This window comes from Hypomesus transpacificus, chromosome 23, assembly GCF_021917145.1.
Source record: "Hypomesus transpacificus isolate Combined female chromosome 23, fHypTra1, whole genome shotgun sequence".
NCBI classification, from domain to species: Eukaryota; Metazoa; Chordata; class Actinopteri; order Osmeriformes; family Osmeridae; genus Hypomesus; species Hypomesus transpacificus.
The window spans coordinates 15,782,581-15,806,417 of NC_061082.1; the positions used below are offsets into that span (position 1 = coordinate 15,782,581).

General features: G+C 45.9%; 1 protein-coding gene across 2 annotated transcripts; it reads left to right on the forward strand.

Moving 5' to 3' along the window:
- Window positions 1-7,263: 7,263 nt before the first annotated feature.
- On the forward strand, window positions 7,264-22,837 carry tmtc4 (transmembrane O-mannosyltransferase targeting cadherins 4). 2 transcript variants are annotated; one of them, XM_047047135.1, is made up of 18 exons: window positions 7,265-7,919; window positions 8,258-8,461; window positions 8,646-8,761; window positions 8,970-9,186; window positions 12,575-12,662; window positions 12,785-12,885; window positions 13,228-13,320; window positions 13,676-13,837; window positions 14,395-14,597; window positions 15,206-15,380; window positions 15,918-16,049; window positions 16,213-16,292; window positions 18,333-18,440; window positions 18,656-18,797; window positions 19,718-19,832; window positions 21,550-21,662; window positions 21,889-21,958; window positions 22,211-22,837. In XM_047047135.1, exons 2-18 carry the CDS (start codon window positions 8,300-8,302, stop codon window positions 22,357-22,359), a joined length of 2,226 nt encoding a protein of 741 aa, XP_046903091.1. In that variant the 5' UTR covers window positions 7,265-7,919; window positions 8,258-8,299; the 3' UTR covers window positions 22,360-22,837. The 2 variants fall into 2 exon arrangements, with proteins under 2 accessions (XP_046903092.1, XP_046903091.1); XM_047047136.1 differs by lacking the exon at window positions 15,918-16,049 and having other exon boundaries at window positions 7,264-7,919.
- The last annotated feature ends 1,000 nt before the right edge of the window (window positions 22,838-23,837 follow it).

Below are 23,837 nucleotides of genomic sequence, written 5' to 3' on the forward strand. Positions count from 1 at the left end.
TCTAGACAGTCACAGAAACAAAATTGCTCTTTAAAGGGAATGTCCTTATATTGCCTTGAGCTCCAAGTTTTGAAACATTCTTTGACTAACTTCCAGGAATAGCAGCTGAAACAAAGACTTCAATAACACATCTCATCTGTGTACCCCAAACCGGAGAAAACACATTAAGATATGCTGAATGAGCTTTTAAACAAACACGTCTCATTGAGAGGGTAGATCAATGATAGTGTCTTTGTTCTACCTGACAAGTCTAGAGTTACAGAAGTGACCTCAGACTAGATCTTAGACTTTGAATCAGTTGCCTTTCTTTGCTTTTCATTTTACTTCAGAAAGTTTGGCGAGAAAATTGACAGACTTTATAATGCTTACTTGGCAGTTAAGCATCATTATCATATTAGCAGCCATCTTGGATCGTTAAGTGTTAGTTTCGTCTACCTCACCTGCTGTGTGTGTCCTCATTTATGCAGTCCGGGCTCCATCACACATCTTGACGCTGTGGCGACTGTGCACAGGATAGAGCGCTGACAAAGTAGACTTACCATTAGTTTTCAGCGCTGATTAGCGGCTTACTGTAAGAGAAGAGATCATACACTCTCTAACCTCAGTCAGTGTAAGGACAGAATGGTATTACAGGGCAAGGTATTGGGTCTATAGCTTGCTGTGGCATATTGACTCTCCTGAGTCATGCCTGTGTCTAAGAACAATTGCAGGAGAATGTCTCCTGTTGGCTGGGTAGAAACTGACCATGGTCCTCCTCAGGATGGTCTCTAGGGAGTCCTACAACTGGTTCTGTCATGCACACACACAGATTAAGCAGGTCTTGGAAGAGGTAAAAACCCAGCAGAACATTAGCTTGTTTGCCGTGTAAAAGACATTTGAGAGCCGTGTAGCAGGAGTGAGAATAATTCAATTTGATTCATATTGCACAATTTAAAAACAACACCATTTGACCAATGTGCTGAACAATGTGTTTTCAGAAACCCCAAATACAATAAAACACATAATAAAACATAATAATATACCCCAAAAACATGACATAAACAACAAAGAACAAGTTGTAAGATAGAGAGAAAAGATTTGTTTTTAACTTAGATTTCAAAATATGTAATGTTGCAACAGTTCTGATGGAAGTCTGTTCCAAAGTTTAGGTGTGGCTATGGCGAACGCTGGAACACTCCTAGTTTTTAGCTTTGATAGGAACAGTTAGAACATTTTTGGTTGGCAGACCTAAGAGCCAGGGGTGCTGCTAGGGTTTCTGGGCCCACTGGCTAATTGGCACTCTGGGCACCAAAATCATACAGGAAAGTATGAAGTTCTGCTGGGCCCCTTGTCTGACCAGGGCCCTAGAACCCTCCTCAGCCCCCCCCCCTAAAGGTTATTCCTGGAAGGTAAGGTCAGAGAGTTAAGCAGGGGCTTGGCCATTCAAGGATTTAAACACAAGGAAGAGCACTTTAAAATAAATTCTAGAACGGACAGGAAGCCAATGTAGAGACACTAATAAAGGGGTAATGTGCTCAAAGTAGTGAGAAGCCTGCTAACGTTAGCCATGTTTATGTTCATTATGATAGTGTTGTGTGTGTTCTTACATGTGAATGCAACATGGGGCAATTCGTGAAAAAAAACATTGCTGCTCTCTCAAAAGATCTCGATCTCGTGGAGTAAATAGATTAGTGATGTGTCGTTCATTTTGAACGAATCCTTAAAAGGATTCGGGAGTAGCCTAACGATCCCTCTCAAAGAGTGATAAGTTTCATTTTCTCTTGGCCGAGGATCAGGACTGTTGCATAGGCTCAGTCGAGGAAACGATTCGTTCATTTCCCGACTGGGTCTTCGGGTACGAGTCTTCGGATCCTTTTTCATGTGACCTGCGTAGGTTTAGTAGAGAAAACAGACACCTCAATCCCAGAGCCATCACTTTTGATATGGCTCTGCTCATTCCCTTTCGCGTGATCGCTGTGTTTAGTATAGGCTAGCCTTGAATGATATTCATTCACAAGTCATAGGCTACCTACTGACTTGAACATTTCACTTAACATTTACACTTACAGTTTAGTGCAGTGTAATTGTTTGCAGTGATCATTAAATGCCAGTGTGATAATAACTGACAATTTAAAACCATACAGACTGTCATGTTGTACTGTATTTAATAAGGAGGTTTTCTTAAAAATAATGTGATCTGCCATTCAAATGTGCAATAGCCTAAATCGAATGGTCTTAGATTAGAAGATTATTATCACACTGGCATTTAATGATCACAGCAAACAATTCCACTGCTCTGAACTGTAGCTTAAGCAAAGTAAAACAAAACAAAAAAGTACAAATAACAAAACCTGTAATTATCACTTGTGAACTAATCTTATTCATGTCTTACTATACTAAACATAGCAGTCACGTGAAAGTGAATGAGGTAAACAAATCCTTTATGAGCCTATGCAGATCACATGAAAAATTATCCAAAGACTCGTACCGAAGACACGGTCGGGAAGTGAACAAATCCTTTTGACTTCCTCTACCAGTACTGAGCCCATATATATTCACCTTATTCCGGAAGTCACAATGGAGTCACGATGGGCGCGGCCATCCGCGTATTCTCATTTCCGGTTTAGATACTTTCCGCTTTATAACGGTACTAAAACAGAATGTCTTAAACTGGCTCTGGTACAAATGTAAGGCTAATAGAAATGCCCAGCGTCAACTGTGCAGTCAGCGACGGACTGGGGGAAAAAAGTGGCCCGGGAGTTACTGTCAGACCGGCCCACTCAATACACGGCGCGCGGCCCATGATACACGGCGCGTTGCCCACTCAATGCATCACACGTATCGTCAGCTCCACCTTTACGTTTTGGTGCCGATGACATGCTCTCACTCTCAAAAACAACTTTGTCTGCTAGCGAGCGACGCAAATGTTGAGTAGGCAAGCCAACTTTAAATATTATATGTTATACTTGTTCAAGCTGTGTAATATGGAAAATAGTCGGAGGTGCCGGCAGTGCCGGTCCTAGCACATTCGGCGCCCCCCCCCCGGTAGCGCAAATCGGGATGCTGCCCCCCCCCGGGGGCGCCCCCCAACCGCAACACGGATATGTGACTTGGCTCCCTCTGCTGGTGGTGCAGGACAGTTAATGAATGAATGAATGAATTAACGGATGAATTAATGGATGAACTCCGGAATTTGCCGCCCCTCTTGATGCCGCCCTAGGCTGCTGCCTATGTCGCCTATGCCTAGGACCGGCCCTGGGTGCCGGCGGGCCGGTTGGTGAAGTGGGCCGGTGTTTTGGACCATCCCAACCCCGTCGGCCCACCGGGGATTCCCCCAGTATCCCCCTGATGGCCAGTCCGGCCCTGTGTGCAGTTCGTGGCTGCCATAACAGCTGTAGAAAACGGAATCAGACCCTGTATTATCATTGTTTTGACCATAGAAAGAAGAGGTCCAAGTGTTGTGGGCCAACATTTACTTTGCATCGACCTCCAACCAAAGTTGTGGATCTGCGTCCCTGGCTGAAGGCGCTGAATTAAAAAAAAAACACCAAAGTTAACTTTTGTCTTCTCGTATCACTTGCAACATAAAGTTTGTAATATTGTAGTATATTTTTGCTATATTGTAGTATATTTTAGTGTTCTCAATTTATGATGTTAGTAGATACAAGATTATAACCAAATGTATGGGCATGGCTGTGAGCAAAAGAACTGCTGCAGTGCACAGCGGTGCAAACTCGTCACCTTTCGGTGAAATTTGCCGTTTTTGATCCAGAATAGGTCATTTGTGTGATTTGTGTAGATCTGCAATACAAATATATATTTTTTGGGGGGGGCAACCACATTTGGCCATCAATGTCACCATGACACGCACGCTTTTTATTTCGAGTCTTCAACTCCCAAAGCCCCCATGACATCCGAAATGCTATTTTGGGAATAACGACGTTGCCTAAATAGCATTATATTGCGGGCAGTTCTGCTATACCTGTGTGGGGCACATATAGGCTACTAGGGCTGTCTCCAAATAACCAAGACAGGGAAACAAAGATTTGAGAAAATGTATCTGCAGTTATATGTGTTTGTGTGGTTGTGCGTGATTAAGTGTGTGCGTATGTGTATGTCCTGTGTCTGCCTATGTGTGGGTATGTAGGTGTGCGCATATCTGGACACCGTTCATGTGTGTATGCCTTGGCGCACCACCACAGGTGAGTGTATGGTCGCATGCAGTTGGAACCAGAAGAGGTCACCTGAACAACTGCTGATGAAGGTCTTGGGAAGTGTTTGATTTTCCAGCTCACTCCCTCAACTCAGCTCCGTTGTGTCGAGGTTGGGATTCTGCACCCTGGAGGTGAACGTTTCAAAAGACACGGATCAGCTCTCACCTGTCAATACTGCTTTGCAAAGCACTTTGGAGGAGATGAAGTGAGGGAAAACGATACTGTGGCCTCCTCTCTCTGCTCCACAGAAGCTTTTGAGAGAAGGTGATGATGATCACAGATAACAGATTGAACTAAAGCTGAAAACGATCTGGACTTGATATCTTCCTGATGAAAAAGTGTTTTGTCCTTCTGTAGGGGGTTCAATATTGGCCAAACAACCAAAATGTTTGAAGGAAAATTTGAACTGAACAGCGTATTAACATGAACCAAATAATGCAAATACCAATGGAATTACAGTTATTTGACTCTATGGGTTAAATCAGAGCAAGAATGGTCAAAGTAAGGTTAAATGAAATATACTTTTAAAGGTACCAAAGCCACTGGGAATCACTAATCACTAGCTGCATCACAGGCACTGCACTATCTATCTATAATTCCAGAAATCTGTGTCACAAACATCATCGCGGGCACTGTGCCCTATTTATAATTCCAGGAATCTGTGTGTGTGCGCCACCAATTTTATCGGGGTCACTGTGAACCATCTATAGATCCAGTAATCTGCATTTGTGTGTTTCAATGGTATCTTGTAGTAAACACTGACTGCATCACGGGCACTATGCACTAGTGTACAGAATGATAAAAACAACAGTTTTCAGAGATTGGAGGCTGCATCATCTGCCCCCCTTGTTAGAAGATTGCGTGTTCCCAAGCCATTTCCTCACTTTCACGCCATTTGACCCTGACCTTTTCTTTTCTTTTGTCATTAGACATTCACCATCAGACTGTCATTGGACATACACCGTCAGACTGAAGACAATCAATGTCTGTCACTTTCTGCATGCTCACTAGACATTAGCTCTCCCTGTCCCTCTCTGCCCAGACTGTCACCTTGCATTTGGGCCAAGAGGCCCACTTGCTAGTGATAGTGGTCCATCCTCCCTCATTAACTACTACACATGGACAGCCCCACCAACTCACACACACACACACACACACACACACAATGCTAATCAGATAACACAGACTGGCTAGCTGTTGTTGGTTAGCTTGATGACCGATTGACTGGGCTGGCAGACTGACTGATTGGCTGATTGAAAATAAACTAAACTTTATGCATTTAGCTTTGTGTTAGCTAAGTGCTTATTTGCTAGTTCCTTAGTGCATTGTGAGCCAATGGATGTTATTGCTGTTGAGTTTCTTATGAGTTGTGCTTTTTTAGTGATCCAGTTTCTGTCTGTCTCTTGTCAACCCTGCGACCTAGTTTTGGGGTGAGAATGTAAGCGATCACCCGCCCCCCAATCCTTTCTCCTTGTTCCTTTTCCTACTCTCGTTACTTCTACCCCCCAATCCAATCCCCCCTCCCATCTACACCCTCTGACCCTGGGCCCCTAGCTTTGGCCATTAAGGAGATTCCAAGTCTTCTCCAAGCAATGACAGGTGAAATGGAGCGCAAAATCCCATAGCCTGCATGCACTAAGCCTCTTCCCTTTCTCCGTTTCAATATTGTCTCCCCGGAAACCTTTTTTGGTTCTTTCTGCCATTTTCTTGTAAATCTCTACATCTTTTACATTTTTTTTATTTTTTTCCACAACTCAATTTGTTGTTGCTACCACAGAACCAATGTGCATTTCTCGCCTGCAGTTTTTCTGAGGCACACACACACACACACACACACACACACACACACACACACACACACACACACACACACACACACACACACATCCTGTCAAGTTCAGAGAGCCATGTCCAGAAGTGATGGAGAATGGCATGGCAGCACACAAGCCTTATGTCCCCTGGCAGTGAACGGAGAGCTGGCTCATCAGTTTTCTGATTCATTAGATAATAATGAGATGGAGCTTGAACCTCCCACCCACCCTCTTCCCCTCCCTCCTTCCATCCCTTTCTCGCTCCATCTTCCTCTAAAACTCACACCATAGTGGTAACCAGTCCTCTCTAACAGCTTGTTACTTCGTAAAAAAAAAAACCTGCAGTCAAAGATAATGAAATTTAATTATTGTCTTTGGCCATGGGGGTATTGGAGACCATCTCAGCCCCGGGTAATGAGATCTCCTAGCCGCATTCTTTTTCAATACCAGGTTACACACACTGTACTGATCCTGTTACCACTGTGCTTTTCTGGTCTCTCTACCAGGGCTCCACCAGAAATCTGACATGTGTGATATCAGCAATACATGATCCCATCATGGCTCTCATTATCTTCAGATATAGTATAGAGTCTTTATGATTTGAATCATGGTGTAATGAGTGCTTCTTGGAGTGGTTGATTATCAGCCATTTCCGTTTAACAGAAGCAGCAAGGTTTCCAGTGTCAGAGTGCTGTTCGGTGCTCTCATTTGGATAATGAGAACAATGACCTTTGAACAACCTCCTTTGTGACAGAGCAGAGGACATTTTCAATCTGGGTATCAAAGGGAGCAGAATGAAAGGAGAATCTGACTACATTACACAGTGAGAGGGAGAGAGAGGGAGAGAGGGAGAGAGAGAGGGAGAGAGAGAGATGCAAAGAAAGATGGAGCTAGATACATTTATTACATTATTTTAAAATGGTTGGTAAAAAAAAAGTATTATACTTAACTATTGTAATGTATTGCAGCTAGTCTTTCAGAGTGGGACAGAAAAGGCAGTCTTAAAAACACGTTTACACAGCTACACTTACTATTACTTACCCATGACTACTGGGACATGGCTACAGAAGTCATACCCCTAGAGTAACAAAAGCAGGAGAGTGGGGAAATGAGAAGCAGGTTGATGTCAGAGGACAACCTCACAGTGGTACATCCAATATTGCATATCCCATTAACGTTCCATGAGGTTGCTCTCTCATGTATGTCTCTTTTTATTATTTTACGTGTGGGAACGCCCTATTCTGATGGGACTTAATGAGCGAGTGGATATTCTTTTGGTGTGAACGTAATTGTACACAGAAGAAACATTGCTTTAGCGTAAAGCAATGTCGACATATTTGTGCTTTGATTGGGCATTGAGTTTATTGTATACGTAGCCTACATAATGAGCTTTCCAATGCATTATAGCCACGGATTTAACAACGTCCTGCTTTTTGCTGGAACTGATCAATTTGTCACGTGACACCACCCGTGCAAAGTAGGAAGTGTAGCAACCGAGCGTGCATACTGTTTACACTTGCAAGCCGACACAGCAGATGTTTACCGAGTCCAGGCGGAATACATTACAGTTTTAGCAAGAATTCGGTTATCTTGGTATTCCTTTTCGGCGAAAATTGTATAAAGAACGAAATCAGCACTATCGTTATTCTTCAGATCATAAGCTAGTAGGCTAAGCTAGCAAATATTCTTGACAATGACATTGCAAAGCAACCCATTGACCCATCTGCAATCGATACTTGCAGAATGCGTTTTGTCTGTGGCATGACAGCAGCTGTGCATTTTTCTTTAATATTTTATGCTGAAAGACAGTGAAGATGATACAGTAGCCATATATACAGTTAGCTAGCAAACATAAAGCTACAGGAGTCATGATTGAAAGCTCTCCCTAACAAACTCCGTCTTCCCGAATGATAAGGTATGCATGTAGGCTGCTTGAGCAACTCCAGACAGTCTGTGTATGTTGTCGTAGCAAAGTATAGATTTAAATACCTTAGCAATGCCAGACTGCAGTTAGCTAAGTAGAGACATGGGCCAGTTAAGGTTTGCTATGTAGCTAGCACGTCAGATGTACACTGTAATGTTACAGTTGGCCAGCTTCATTACAAAAAGTGTGTTGGTTCAGTGAGTACAACAGCAGTGTCTCACTTTCCAAGCTACAGATTCATGTTATCTAGAGGTTATGAGGGGGTTTCTTGTGCTACTTAAAATGTACAGAATTCCAACGGATATTGAGTTATCTTCTCCGTCATCTAGGGAATAGATGGACATGCAGATAGACCAAAGGTCCCATGCGCCATGGCTCCATGTGAAGTTTATTGGGACCACCACATACCTGTGCCAAAGCTGCTACCTGTGCATGCTAAGCTAGGAGTGGCCCTGCTAGCCCTCCTCTGCTTCATAAACAGCTACGATGGGGACTTTGTTTTTGATGATTCTGAAGCTATTATCAATAACAAGGTAGGAAACGCCATCTCTCTCTCTCTCTTACAGGCACACTACAGACCTTAATAATGATAATATGCGCTACAAAATTGTGATAACCTTGATAATAACTCCAGACAAATAATGGGGTTACTTTGTGGTCAACTGTTTTGCTGTCATCAGTATATATTATTTGTGTTTGTGTTGGTGGCCACTGCAGGACTTGAATCCAGACACTCCCCTGAACAACATCTGGATAAATGACTTCTGGGGAAGTAACTTGAGCAGCAACTCAAGTCACAAATCCTACAGGCCTCTCACAGTCCTCACGTTCAGGTACAGCAGGGACACACGCTGCATACACACACACACCCACACATACTTGTAGACGCACTCACACATACGAAAGTAAACACAGATTCACCCAACGTATACTTGGTGTATGGTGTCCTAATCAATGTGCAGACTACATCTTAGAAGATGAGCAACTATTAAAATGAAGAAAAGCAGTTCGTCAGAGGTGATGTGTCCATGGTCTTTCCAGGCTAAACTACCTCGTGGCTGGAGGGCTGCACCCCGTGGGCTTCCATGTACTGAACATTGTCCTCCATGCTGTCATATCCGCCCTGATGATTGACGTGTTTGACATACTTATCGGTGGGCTGGCCTACGATGGTGAGGGGAGGAGCCTCTACCAGGCTCCTAAGACCTCTCTATTGGCTGCTCTGCTCTTCGGCGTCCACCCTGTCCACACTGAGAGTGTAAGTGTACACGCACTGACTCACACGCACACAGAAACGCACTCTGTCCAGGTTCAAGTGGAAGTATGTCTACCAATGAGTCAAAACATTATCACCGCATTGTCTTGTTGTGGCATATGCTGCGCCAGGGCTCGAAATTCACTTTTTTAACTGGGTAGCACTGATGCTCCCAACTTTAAAAAGTTAGGAGCACCATAAAAAGTGCAGGAGCACCCTCCATATAAAAAAATATAAGTATTTTCAGCTCTTCAAATTGTGCACGCTAGTTTGAATGTCCCTGTACTTACTGTAAGTCGCTCTGGATAAGAGCGTCTGCTAAATGACTAAATGTAATGTAGTTAAGGACCCTGTCTTGTGACAACGGAGCACAAAAAAAATGTAATAAAAGAAATGTAATAAAAATATATATACTTCGCTCTGGATAAGAGCGTCTGCTAAATGACTAAATAAATATTCAAGTTGACCTAAAGATGAAGTTACTGCCTAGCCAACATTCCAAACATTCCATAAGCTGTTGAAATATGATATTCATATTAATATTCATATTTTATGAATTTTCATATTAAATCATACACCTTAACTGTTTATACCATCTTGAAGAGGAGAACTAGGAGATTTTTATCATGTCAATAAATATATGATCACTTGAGGCAAATCATATTTTATTAAAGTGGTTTCAGGCAGCCATTCTTTACAAAAACTTCTCCATCCACCATACCTCATCAGACAACTGCTATTTTCACCGATTTAATTACAAGATGGAGAAATACTTTGAGTGGGTGGAATATCCACAAGTCTGTAGGCAATGTAGAACAGAAGACAGATTAGAAATATCATATTTTGATTAAAAGTTATGACCATTCTAGTGACTAGTGGAGACATAGGGAAAACCGGAATTATCCTGTCCCAAAAGTAGCTAGCTCTATGGCTGGATACTCCTCTCGATAACTAAAAAACGTTGGAGTTTCTTCCACAATCGACCGAATTGGCCAAACAAGGCATGTACATTTAGCTTACAGTATACATAATCTACCTAGTTAATGTTGTTTTTCGAAGTTTTTTAGAAATCTGCTCAAATCGAAGCTAAACAGTGCTACTACCGTCATTGCTGCCTGTCACAAACGGCCAAGCCGGACACGTCATTCTTTCCTGAAAACACTCGCTTCACTCCCACAAACAAATTCTTCGTAAGTAAAAAGTTTAGACTTTTAATTGACAATATTGACAACACATATTAAGGAACTTGTCTTTACTCATAATATCGTCTCCGATTTCAATTCGAAGCTGTAAATCTAACACTGTAGGCAATCTCCCATGGTCTCCGCTCTGGCTCCGCCTCGGAAAACAATGGCTGCCGTTGCAGACGATAGATTTATTTCCCCCTCCCACTAACCCCTTAACCAATGATATGTACTTTGAGCTTAAGTTGTCATGAGTATCTGGCAGTTTTCAGAAATAAAATCGGTGATTGGACGGTGACGCTATTAGGGCGGGAACCATGGGCATTTTAATGCCCATATTTGAATGGTCCGGCAGGAAAGGGTCGGTTATGTAGCATTGGATAGAATGGGGTACCGGTCACTGTATCAGGTCACAGCAGGCTGTGCTGTAGGCTAATTAGCAAGTGTTTTGTAAATAAATTAAAACAGGTCACACCATAACAATTATTTGCACTCGCAATTTTTAGCCCTGAGGACCTACAGCATACTACGTATTGGCTCACAGATGTATATGTGTGAGCATATAGTGTGTCTGTGTATATATAGATAATACATATGCACATGCACACACCAACACCCCATACTAACTCATACACTCACCCCAATCCACATTGAGAGTGTATGTATATACCCCACACACTGTGTTCACACTGCAGTGTGTACACACACGCACACACACACGCACACCATCCACATTGAAAGTGTACATATACTTGTATATATAAATCAACACACACATCAACACACAATCACTGTGGTTGTGTCCACCGAGAGTTGCTGACGAGAGAGAAGCCATTGTTGTACCACAGCAGGCTGGGTTTTCATTGGATGCACCGTTGGCCATACGAAATGCCCCGGTTGCAATGCTAAAGTGGATTGTTTGATTCCTGTCATGTCGTAGTTCACTGGCACCGCCAGACATCTTTGATCCATCCCCCCCCCCCCCCCCCCCCCCCCCCTCTCAGACCTCCCCACCCCACCCCGCAAAAAAAAACAACGTGGCATACTGCGGTTGGATATGCCTGGTCGTACGCCTGGTAAACAACGACGTCTTCCTTTAAAGCCACAGCAGTGCACCCTGCCACCCAGGGGCTGTGCCATTAAACATTCATTAGGGGGCGCGTGAGTAGAACAAAGAGCTGTCGCGGCTTGGTTTGACAAAAGATGTGTGTCGTAGAGCGTCCAGACTATTAGCAGTGTGGGTATGCTTATTGACTGGCTGTGCGTGCGTGCGCGTGTGTTTGGGAAGCAGGGCCTGGCTGGGAGGCTGCACCCCCCCCCAACCCTGTGCTCTTTCATCAGGCTCAGCCAGAACAGAGGGGATGGGAGCAGACAGACCACTGACTTGGACCTGCTGGATTGATCAAAGGAGCTAGCCCCATGACCCTAGCCTTACAGCATACACACGTACACACGTACACATTGTTAACAACACGCACACATGTACACTCACAAGAGTCCTCTAATTGGTCACTAATGTATCAGTGGTTGTAACAGCACAGGGCATAACAGGAGAAAGAGGATATAGTAATGTGTGTGTGTGTGGGGTATATTATCTACAGTGGTGTGATGGTGGATCTACAGAGGTGTGGATCTACAGTGGTGTGGATCTACAGAGGTGTGGATTTACAGTGGTGTGGATCTACAGTGGTGTGGATCTACAGAGGTGTGGATCTACAGTGGTGTGGATCTACAGTGGTGTGGATCTACAGTGGTGTGGATCTACAGAGGTGTGGATCTACAGTGGTGTGGATCTACAGTGGTGTGGATCTACAGAGGTGTGGATCTACAGAGGTGTGGATCTACAGAGGTGTGGATCTACAGAGGTGTGGATCTATAGTGGTGTGGATCTACAGTGGTGTGGATCTACAGTGGTGTGGATCTACAGAGGTGTGGATCTACAGTGGTGTGATGGTGGATCTATGATGGTGTGGTGATGAGTATCCTGGCATTAAAGCTCATTTGTCCTCTCCCTCTTTCTTTCTCGCTCTCCCTCCCACTATTACATCATCTCCTTCTCCCTCCCTCCTTGTTTCTCTCTCCCTCTCTCTCTCTCTCTCTCTCTCTCTCTCTCTCTCTCTCTCTCTCTCTCTCTCTCTCTCTCTCTCTCTCTCTCTCTCTCTCTCTCTCTCTCTCTCTCTCTCTCTCTCTCTCTCTCTCTCTCTCAGGTGGCAGGGATAGTGGGTCGAGCAGACCTTCTGTGCGCCCTGTTCTTCCAGCTCTCCTTCCTCACCTACTGCAAAGCCTTTCACAGAGGTAGGCGTCTTCCCCCTGACTTTTCCTGTCCCAAAGTCCCCTTTCGACAGTACCACTAGGCAAACACAGAGCCCACTTGTCCAGGTTCCACCTTGTAGCGGCTCTGTGGCTGTTCTCTGCAGGGGGAGACAGGGGGGAGAAGGTGTCTGTCCGGTGGATCGCCTTCAGCCTCTCGCTGTGTGCTGCAGCCATGCTCTGTAAGGAGCAAGGCATCACTGTCCTGGTAGGGCCATACAAAACCTCTCCTCTGTTCTGCTCTAGTCTGGGGGTGGCAGATGGGGGTGGCAGATGGCTGAGCGGTTAGGGAGTCGGGCTATTAATCAGTAGGTTGTTGGTTCGATTCCCGGCCGTGCCAAATGACGTTGTGTCCTTGGGCAAGGCACTTCACCCTACTTGCCTCGGGGAAAGTGTCCCTGTACTTACTGTAAGTCGCTCTGGATAAGACTAAATGACAAATGTAAATGTAAATGTACTGTACACTAGTCTCCTCTACACTACTTTACTTTACTATGCTGAAGTGTTGTGTCTTGTGTGCTGGTTGTAGCTGTGTGTCTGTCTCCCTCAGGGGGTGAATGCGGCCTTCGACGTGCTCCTCATCTGCAAAGTCAATGTGTTTGAGCTCAGCCAGAGGCTGCTACTGGGCAGGAAGCCTGCAAACGTGAGTTTCCCCATCGCCTCCTCTTCCCCTCCTCTTCTTCCTCATCCCTCTTCTTGCCCCTCCCCCCCCGTGCTCCTCTTCCCCCTCATCCTCTTTCTCATCCTCTTCTTCCTCCTCCTCCACTTCTTCTGCCTCCTCCCTCTGCTACTCCTCCACCTCTTCCACTATCGCATCCTACTCCGATTTCCGAGGTCTCAAAATTCCCAGAAGAAGTGGTGAAGCGGTAAGACTGACTATTTTAAGATTGCAGTATGACATATACTGCTGGCCTATCAGCTACACGGGACCCTGGCAGTGGATTGGTGCTTTGTGTTAGGTTGGTGAATGCTGACAGTGGATTGGTGTTCTCCGTCAGGTGGGCGGGATACTGCCGACAGGACTCCTGACTCGATTGGCTCTCCTGGCCGTGGGAGGAGTCTTACTGATTTACTCGCGCTGGAGGATCATGGGAACGGGGCCACCAGCGTTCACTGAAGTAGACAACCCAGCCTCCTTTGAGGAGAGTGTGTTTCTCAGAGTAAGAATATCACCTGGTTAGCCTCTTTGGATCACTTAACAAACCCTTATGTTGGGTGCTAAATTGATTTTATTAACCCTGTAAAGCTAAATCGGACTTTTTCAGTTGTAGCCCCCAAACTCTGGAACAAGTTGCCTCTACAGGCCCATAGACAGGGGGTGTTCGGGTAGTTCAAAAAGGTCCATTTCCACTAGGCTGGCCACGGACCTGTCTACATGTCAGGCCAGCAACTACACTGCATGTTTTTAAATCCCATTTTAAGACTCATTTTTATTCCCTGGCTTTCACAGTAATGCCTTTCTTTGTTTGTTTTGTTTGTTAAACTTGTTTTGTGTATGTATTGTGTTGTCTCATGTCTTTTGCTATGCTGACTGTACAGCACTCGGGTCGACGGCTGTTGCTTCAAAATGCCCTTTATAAATAAACTTGATTTGTTTAGATTTGATTAATGTCTTAAGGAGAGATTTGACGTTTTTAACATGTCTTTCTCACCTCCCCCCCTTCTCTCTCTTTCTCTCCTTATCTTCACATCCCTCATGCACTTGTCTCACTGGTAGATAGTGAACTATAATTACTACTACTCTCTCAATGCCTGGCTGCTGCTCTGTCCCTGGTGGTTGTGTTTTGATTGGTCCATGGGCTGCGTGCCTCTCATTAAGTCAACCGCCGATTGGAGGATGGTGTGGCCTCTGCTGCTCTGGTGCGTCCTGATAGGCTTGATAAGCCAAGCCTTATGCTCACAGGACGGGCAGAAAAGGAGGTAAAAACACGGTCGTCTCGCTCTCTCTGCTCGCACTCTCTCTCTCTCTCTAATTCTCCCTCTCTCTCTGCTGTCTCTAAGCCTCCCTCCCTCTCTGCTCTGTTTATCACTCTCTCACTCTCTCTCAATCCCTCTAACCACCTCTGCTCGATATCTCTCTCTCTCTCGCTCTCTGTACAGTATATGAAATAAAGTAAATGGATTTCTTAGTGTTGGACTCGGACCATAGCCACTGTAGTGTGACCTGAACATCTTATCCTGACCGCTTCAGGGGCAACTTGAAGTTCTCACTAGATTTTCAAGTGGACAGTCTGTACTTGCTGGACAAGGGAACAGTCAAAGAGTTCTGCAACAGAAACCATGGTTCTACGTGTCTGCCCCCAGTTAATTTGATCCAGATCAAATCCCTAGGACTAGGCCTCAATGACCACAGTGTGGAGATTCTCTCCCCTTTCACACAAGGTCGTTGTAAAGTTTATCACGCGTGTGAACGCGGACGAACACGACTGCGAACGTTGCAGTGTCATCCAGCCTGCTAGCACTTCTACTCTTGCAGAATGATCCAGAAGTGTCCATCCCAGCTACCTCTGACCTCCCCCCACCTGCAGGACTTTGACCCTGGGCTTGGTGCTGATGGGGGTGCCCTTCCTGCCTGCCTCCAATGTCTTCTTCAGGGTGGGCTTTGTGATCGCCGAGAGGGTCCTGTACCTGTCCTCCGCTGGCTACTGTCTGCTGCTGGCCTACGCCCTGGGGGCCTGCTGCCTTCACTGGAGGGCACTCAGGGTAGGATCGCCCTCACTGCAGACTACACACTGCACACCACATACTACACACTACTCACTACATACTACATACTACATACTACTCACTACACACTACTCACTACATACTACTGTACTGCGCATTACATTCTACACACCACATACTGCACACTACATACTACTCACTACATACTGCACACTATGTACTAGACACTACATACTACACACTGCACAATGCATACTACACACTAAATACTAGACACTAGAATTATTTGGTATATCTGCTGATCTACACCTTGGTGCCCTGCTGCAGCCACTGGAAGGCAGTCATGGGAAATCACAACACCAGATCGGCTTTGGACTGAATTCAACTCCATCCATCCAACCTCCCACATAACACACACCACAGTGCAGAGAACACTTAACACCATGGGCCCCAGGCTTCACTAGGTTCTGACATGGTACTGGCTGAAGCTCGCCGGACATTTAGGGAAGGACAACATGGGAATGACATCATACATATCTGTTATTGGGTGTGTGTTTGTGTGTGCGCGTGCAGAAGCCGTTCCGAGGTTGTGTGCTGGCTCTGCTGTGTGTGCATGTGTCTCGCTGTGCTCTGCGCAGCCACCAGTGGCGGTCTGAAGAAAGCCTCTTCACCAGCGCCCTGTCTGTCTGCCCGCTCAACGCCAAGGTGAGATGCGCGCGTGTTTGCGTGCGAATGCACGTGTCTGTGTGTGCGTTTCACTGGTTATTTTTGTCTCTCGGCCTCTTTGTCGGTCTGTATGCTTTTTGTGCTGGTCTCTGGTCTATTTAAGTGTGTGTGTGTGTGTGTGTAACTTTGTTGTGTTCTCTAGGTCCATTACAACGTAGGTAAAAACCTGGCTGACAGGGGAAACAGCTCGGGTGCTATAAAGTACTACAGAGAAGCTGTCAGGTACAGCACAACAACACACCAGCACAACAACACACCAGCACAACAACACACCAGCACAACAACACACCAGCACAACAACACAACAACCCACCAGCACAACAACCCACCAGCACAACAACACACCAGCACAACAACACACCAGCACAACAACACACCAGCACAACAACACAACAACCCACCAGCACAACAACCCACCAGCACAACAACCCACCAGCACAACAACACACCAGCACAACAACACAACAACCCACCAGCACAACAACACACCAGCACAACAACCCACCAGCACAAGAACACACCAGCACAACAACACAACAACCCACCAGCACAACAACCCACCAGCACAACAACACACCAGCACAACAACACACCAGCACAACAACCTACCAGCACAACAACACACCAGCACAACAAGACCTGTCTGTAACTACTTAGCTACTGCTATCAAAGATCCTCCAGTCACGTGACTACATATGTAGAAAAAAATAAGAAATAAAATAATCTAATAATCAGTTTTACTATCAACACAAACTCCATTCCGTGTATTAAGCCATCACCTTTTCACTTAAAATTGAATTTTCACTTTTAAGGTCATCCTGACTTGAGCCTGTGGTGAGATCCACAGTGGGGGGGTTTCAGAAAGTGGGTTTAGTGAAAACTTAGAGAATGTTGACTCAGAGTCGATGGAAACTCTGGGTTTATAGTTTCAAAGAGACAGTTCAGCGGTTCTGTGAGCAAGTTACCATGGCAACATACTCCGTGAAGCTAACCTTGTTGATCGTAGGTTTAATTAACTAAGCCTGAGTTTGTCCAGTTCTACTCTTTAACTGAAACCTGCCACCTGAATGTGTCAGGCATGGCGTGTCATTTTCTCAAAGAGCTAGGCTAGATGGTTTTGAAGCAGAAATGCTCTGCAGAGATCTCAGTCAGGAGAGGGTGATCAGACCCCGAAGGCATGTTTTATCATTCCCAGATTCATATCTTTTCGAGCCCGACCGTTTTTCTGCAGAAAATCAGTTATCGGAACACTATTCTCAGCCCTCATTCATATGACACAACGTGGACATGCTCTCAGTCAGGAACACTCACACAGAACCACACGAGTGAGAAGTCAGAGATACGATATGCCACAATCATGAATAATTGATCCATCACTTCCCCTGTGTCATATAACAGCCTGTGCCTTGCATTTTACGAAGTGTTCTTTATTCCCTGTAAGTAAAAATGCAGTACAGTACAATACAGTAGGCCATCCCTTCATCCTCTGATGGTGGGGGTGGCGGTGGACCCCCCACCTGTTCCGCAGGCCTCAGCCTTTCTTCCTATTGGCTATAATGTCAAGTTTGAATATGTCCAGTGAGCTCACATTTAGAGTCTTGCACGGTAAAAAGCTTTTACTTTCAAAAGGACACAATTAAATACTTGTAGTGTGGAGATGGCTGACGATTAAAAAAGATATTGCTTAGATGTAGCCACTGAATGTTGTTTAGTGAAGATCACCAACCTCGCAATTGCTTGTATTGCAATTATACCCCACTGGTTTAAAGTCTATTTTTGTATTTCATCTTCAGTTGCTTCCAAGTGCATTTAGTGCCTGTTGGTTTGCAGGTAAATAATTATAAAAAATCTGCACACTCACCCACACATTTCAGTGTTGAAGAAGGGGAACACAAGATGAAATCAAGCCACACTCTCTAGCCACAAGCCAACTCACATTCTTTTGCTGCTGCTATAGTATTGCTTTTTTATAAATTAAATATTGGATACGGCATAAGCAATGATTAATATTTTGAGTGGTGAGCGGTTTGAGTAATTCATTTCTCCCGTTGCTATGATGAATAGTGCTATGTGTGTTTCATCGATGACAGCTCCTTATATCCTCGTGCGCGAGCTTTACTCAAGGTTGATTGAGTTGAATAAACACATTTTTACCGCCTGTTCTGAAGCCGTCAGCTCTTGAATTATCACCTGCTTTCTGAAAATACCCCCCCCCCATTGTCCACCCCCGGGGATGGACCTAACCCCGCTGTCTTTGGCCAGGCTTCACCCGACCTACGTCCACGCAATGAACAACCTGGGCAACATCCTGAAGGAGAGGGAGCAGCTGGACGAGGCCGAGCGACTGCTGGCCAAGGCCGTCTCCATACAGTAGGTGGCGCTGTCCCTTTCCCAGAGCACCGGCTGGTTCCCGTTCCTTCACAGAGCCCAGGGAACACCAGCGTTATTGGGGCTAGGGAGGGCCTGTGTTTTCACCTGCCCCGATCCACCGTCAAACTTTGGTTGGACAGAAATGAGGGTTGCGTATGACGGTGAAGGTGTATCCGCAACGTTAACTGCAGCGTGCGTGTATGCGTTCCTCCCAGGCCGGACTTTGCTGCGGCCTGGATGAACCTGGGGATCGTTCAGAACAGCCTGGGGAAGTTCCAGGAGGCAGAGCAGAGCTACTGGAACGCCATCCGTTTCCGGAGGAAGTACCCTGACTGCTACTACAACCTGGGACGCCTGGTGGGTGGTCACGCACCACCTAGTCGCGCCCCGACTAGTCACGCACCGCCCAGTCCCACATTATAGACTGTCCCTCACACACACATGCCACATAACACCACACACACCCCAACAACACCACACTACACCACAGACCCCCCCCCACACACACACGCTAATGTCTAATTTGCAAGAGTGTTGTGATCCGTGTGCTGTCTAGTGTGCAGTAGTATCGTGGTGTTTGTGCTATCTAATGTATTGTAGTGTTATGGTGTGTGTGTGGTGTATGTTGTAACAATACACATGGCTCACGATTCGATACGTATCACAATGCTGGGTGTACAATACAATACATATCACTATATTTTTAACAACATTTTAAATTAAACTAAAATTCATAGGGGTGGGAATCCTTTGGTACCTCACGATTCGATTCAAATCGATTCTTGGGGTCAAGATTTTTAATCAAAATAAATGTTTTAATCAAAAATAATAGATTTTTTACGTTGTGAATCGATGTAAATCGCGAATCAAATGTGAATCTATTTTTTCCCCCACCCCTAGAACTTCAATTTACAGATTTATTTCCAAAACATGAAACATTTTCAATAATTTCCTTTGTTGTACATACAATTTAGTTAACTCAGTTCATGCGATTTCTGTGAATGCAGTGAATGCATGTATGATGCAGGTGCAAAGTAGGTCTCGTGCTGGTAGCTCAACCAATGGGATCAAACAGACATTATATTGTAAAAATATTGCCATAACTCTACGATACATATTGTGTATTGCGATATATCATTCCATGATATATTGTTACACCCCTAGTGTCTAGTGTACAGTAGGGTTGTTGTGTGTAGTGCCAAATGTACAGTAGGGTTGTGTGTGTGTGTGTGTGTGTGTGTGGTGTTTAATGTATCTGTGGGTAATGTGTCCTACAGTATGCTGACCTAAACAGACACCTGGATGCTCTCAACGCTTGGAGGAATGCCACTGTGCTGAAACCTGACCACAGTCTGGCCTGGAACAACATGATCATCCTTCTGGACAACACAGGTACACACACACACACACACACATCCTGGTCTGGAACAACATGATCATGTTTCTGAACAACACACACACACACACACACACGTACACACACAGCCTGGCCTGTAACATTATGATCATCCTTCTGAACAGCACATACAATCAGGAGCAGCATCATGACTGTGTGTGTGTGTGTGTCCTACACGCACACTGACTGATCATATATTCTGGATCGCCAGTGACAGAGCTTCGTATTTATGCTTCCTCACTCTTGTCATTTCTTCAAAGTCTCACGGGTAGGCATTGTTCCAACATTAACAGTGAAGAGACAGAAAGCTCTACTTAGGAAGGGGGGGAACAGGGAGGAAATTTGATCTCAGCGCCCAACATGATTAGAGCGGAAGAGCAGGAATCAGCAATGCTTGAAATTTATGTATTAAAGCTTTTGTGCGCAGAGTGTTAAAGGCAGTCTTCCCTGCCGTGTGGAGAATGCTCTGATTTCTAGACGCCGCCGCCGTTTTGTCAGAACCCTCTCCCAAGGGGGCGGAGTCTCCCAGGAGGCCCCGGGAACCGTCCAATCAGAGCCCAGCGTGTCCCCGATCAAACGCGGGTGGACACAGGCAGGAGAGCGCCCCCTTGGAGCGCCCAACCCCCTCCCCTACCCATTTGTTCCCCCCAAAAATCTGATAGACAGGGAGAGTGCCCACCTCCCCCCACACCCCCCCAAAAGTGAGGAAGAACAGAGAGGATGTCATTCCAAAAAGACAAGAGTAGATGGGTGTTTTTTGTTTGTTTGTTTGTTTGTCGTTGTTGTGTTACTCCCCTCCTCTCTTGATTGTGCAAACCTTCCTCCTGAGACAGAACTGTGGACATGTAGACTCATAGACACACACACACACACACACCAAGAGACACACACCAAGAGACACACACTCATAGAAATACGCTCGCCCGTAGAGACTTAAGGGCACAGGGTATGATTGAGTCCCCCCTCCCCTCCCCTCCCCCTCTCTATCTGCCATCTCTCTCTTTCTCTCTCTTTCTGCCTCTCTCTCCCTTGCCTTCCACTCTGTCTGTCTCCCTCTCTCCCCGCAGCCAGCAGACAGGTCACTGACAGAGATCAATAACTCAGTGGTCCTTGTGTTCAGCTCTAATTAGGAGACTAAAGTGCTCATCCATGCGCAGAGAGGAAAAACTCTGCTCTAGACACCGCTGACTAGGTCAGCATACACACACACACACACACCACACACTCCCTCTCTCTAGACAACACTTACTAGGCCCGGCCACACACCACACACACACAGACACACACACCATCTCTCTCTCTCCCCCTCTCTCCCTCTCTCTCTCTCTGTCTAAACACCACCGACTTGGCCAGCAGACACCATATACACACACACACAGACACTCTCTCTCTAAGCGCTACCAAGTAGTCCTGCACACACGCACTTTAGACGCCAGTAGCTGGTCCAACACTCACAAACACACTCCCTACACGCCATTGGAGTTAACGTCATGTACAAATTGGCACTGCATCATTTGGCCAATAGGTTTTTTTATTGGATTTTTTTAAATATCTCTTGCATCACATCATGTCATATGTCTATGTCAGCCCAGGGTCATTCACAGTAGTTTCACGTCTGTAACGTTTCCTGACGCCAGTCTTGCTGGGGTCTGGATCTCTACCTTCCACCCTCCTCTTCACCCCTCCATTTGTCTTCTGTGTCCTGTCGTCTAGGCAACCTGGCCCAAGCTGAGATGATAGGCCGGGAGGCGCTGAAGCTCCTCCCTAACGACCACACCATCATGTTTTCATTGGCCAACGTCCTTGGCAAAACCCAGAAGTATCAGGTCAGCCTCCACCAATAGGGCAAGGTTTTATCGGAGCGTTACACCAGCAAAACACACACCTGGTTTATAAATGGATCAGTATTGACAGTAATTACTGAAGTTTATATTAACTTACAGTAAGTGTATATTCACCATGAGTGTAGAGATTGTGTGTATGGGATAGGTTCACAGTGTGTGTGTGTGTGTATATATATTCAGTGTGTGTGTGTGTGTGTCTGTTTTGCAGGAGTCTGAGGGATTCTTTCTCCAAGCTCTCCGGATCAACCCTAATGCTGCTAGTTGCCATGGAAATCTAGGTAAGACACTGCTGCTCAAAGTCAGTATCAATAATGCTACCTTGATTCAATAAATGTTTATATTTTGAGTAACCATAGTACCCCACTCTCTGGAAGTCAGATGCGTAACTTTTTTGTATAATATACAAGTAAAATGAATGTGTTCAGCATGAAACACAAAACACAGACTGATTTGTGTAAAGAACTTGTCTCTCTGTTTCCCTCCCTCCCCATCTCCCTCCCTCCCCATCTCACTCCGTCCTGCTCTGCCAGCGGTGCTGTACCATCGCTGGGGCAGACTGGACCAGGCTAAGAGGCACTATGAGCTGTCTCTGAACCTGGACCCAAACGCTCCTGGCACCAGGGACAACTACAACATGCTGCGACGCAAACTGGACCAGCAGCAACGCACCGCACCGTGACCACTGCAAACTGGACGATACCGTGACCACTGCAAACTGGGCCGCACACTGACCACTGCAAACTGGACGATACCGTGACCACTGCAAACTGGCCCATAACATTACCACTTCTAAATGGGCCACATTCTAATCACTTCCAACTCAATCGGCTACAACAAGTCAAACCACAAACACGGCCCAGCCGCAATTAACCACTCCATGACCGCTCCAAACAAGCTACAAGAAAGACTGACCACAGACTGCCCAAACAAACTGGTCCCTGAGGAACAGAACCACTGCAAAGCGGAGCAGGTTGACGACCGTGACCACTGAAGAACGGCCCTGGTCACCTGCCTGGTCCTGGGGCCCAGAGCAGAGCTGACTCCACCACTGCATTCTGCAACACACACACTTTTATAGTCATCCTTTTGTTTCCAATTTCATTCCAACTTTGTACTACTTTCATTATTTAAAACAAAGAAGGAAATAAAGACCATGATTTGTTTAAACAAGCTTTATAGTCATTCTCTGTGATGGCCAATGTAGTCAAAGTCCAAAATGATTTACTGCATCACGCATAAAGAGTCTTTGAGGAGGTTTTTGACCAGCTATGACCAGCTGAGTTGTCTGTTTGGAGTTCATGTGTCCTTGTTTACAGCAGGGTCTGCGTTGGCAGGTGTTCCTCAATCCTGGCTCCTCAGCCACATGTCTGTCCAGGGTTCCTCAGGGTTCTCTGTCCTGTATCATGTGGAACCCATCCGCAATGAACCCTCTCCTCTTTCATCTCTGACCCCGTGTTGTGTCAGCTGGCCGCAGCACAAGCCGTGTGTGTGTGTGTGTGTGCGTGCGCCTGCATAAGCACGTGTGTCTGGGACCGTCCCAGAAAGCCCTTGTTTGACTTGTCTCCCCAAGGGCCTCGTGTTCTGGAAATACTGGGTTCTTATACTGCTGCCTACACTGTGTGTGTGTGTGTGTGTGAGCGAGCGAGAGAACGAGAGAGAACAAGACCGAGTTTGTACAATGCTTGCTCCTCTGAAGCCAGAATGCATTTGAATCCATTCCAGTTGTTTACCATCAAAGAGAGAGGGCCCAGCTCACGAGGGGCTGGTCTGGGGGACTGGTCTGGGTTAGTATGTTTGTTGACTCTAATGCACCTCGATGAACCAGGGAGGGGTGTCATCGGGCCAGGATCAGGACCCTCCGTAGCCCCCCCCCCCCCCTCAGCTTAATGAGAGAAAGGTGTCTTGAAGGGGCATGGATCTGAGGGTGGGGGGGGGGGGGGGGGGGGGGGACGTATGGGTCGGCCCTGACAGGAAACTCGTGGCCGGCGCTATATGAAAACAGCCTCTATAGCATAGAGGCTTCAAAGAGCGTCTCTCCCCGGAGACTACGCTCACACACACACACACATTCAAATACACACACGCTGACTCCTCTTGAAGGATGCCGCCGAGAGAAGGGGGCGACCCCAATGTGGAACATCAGTCAACAAGTGTGCG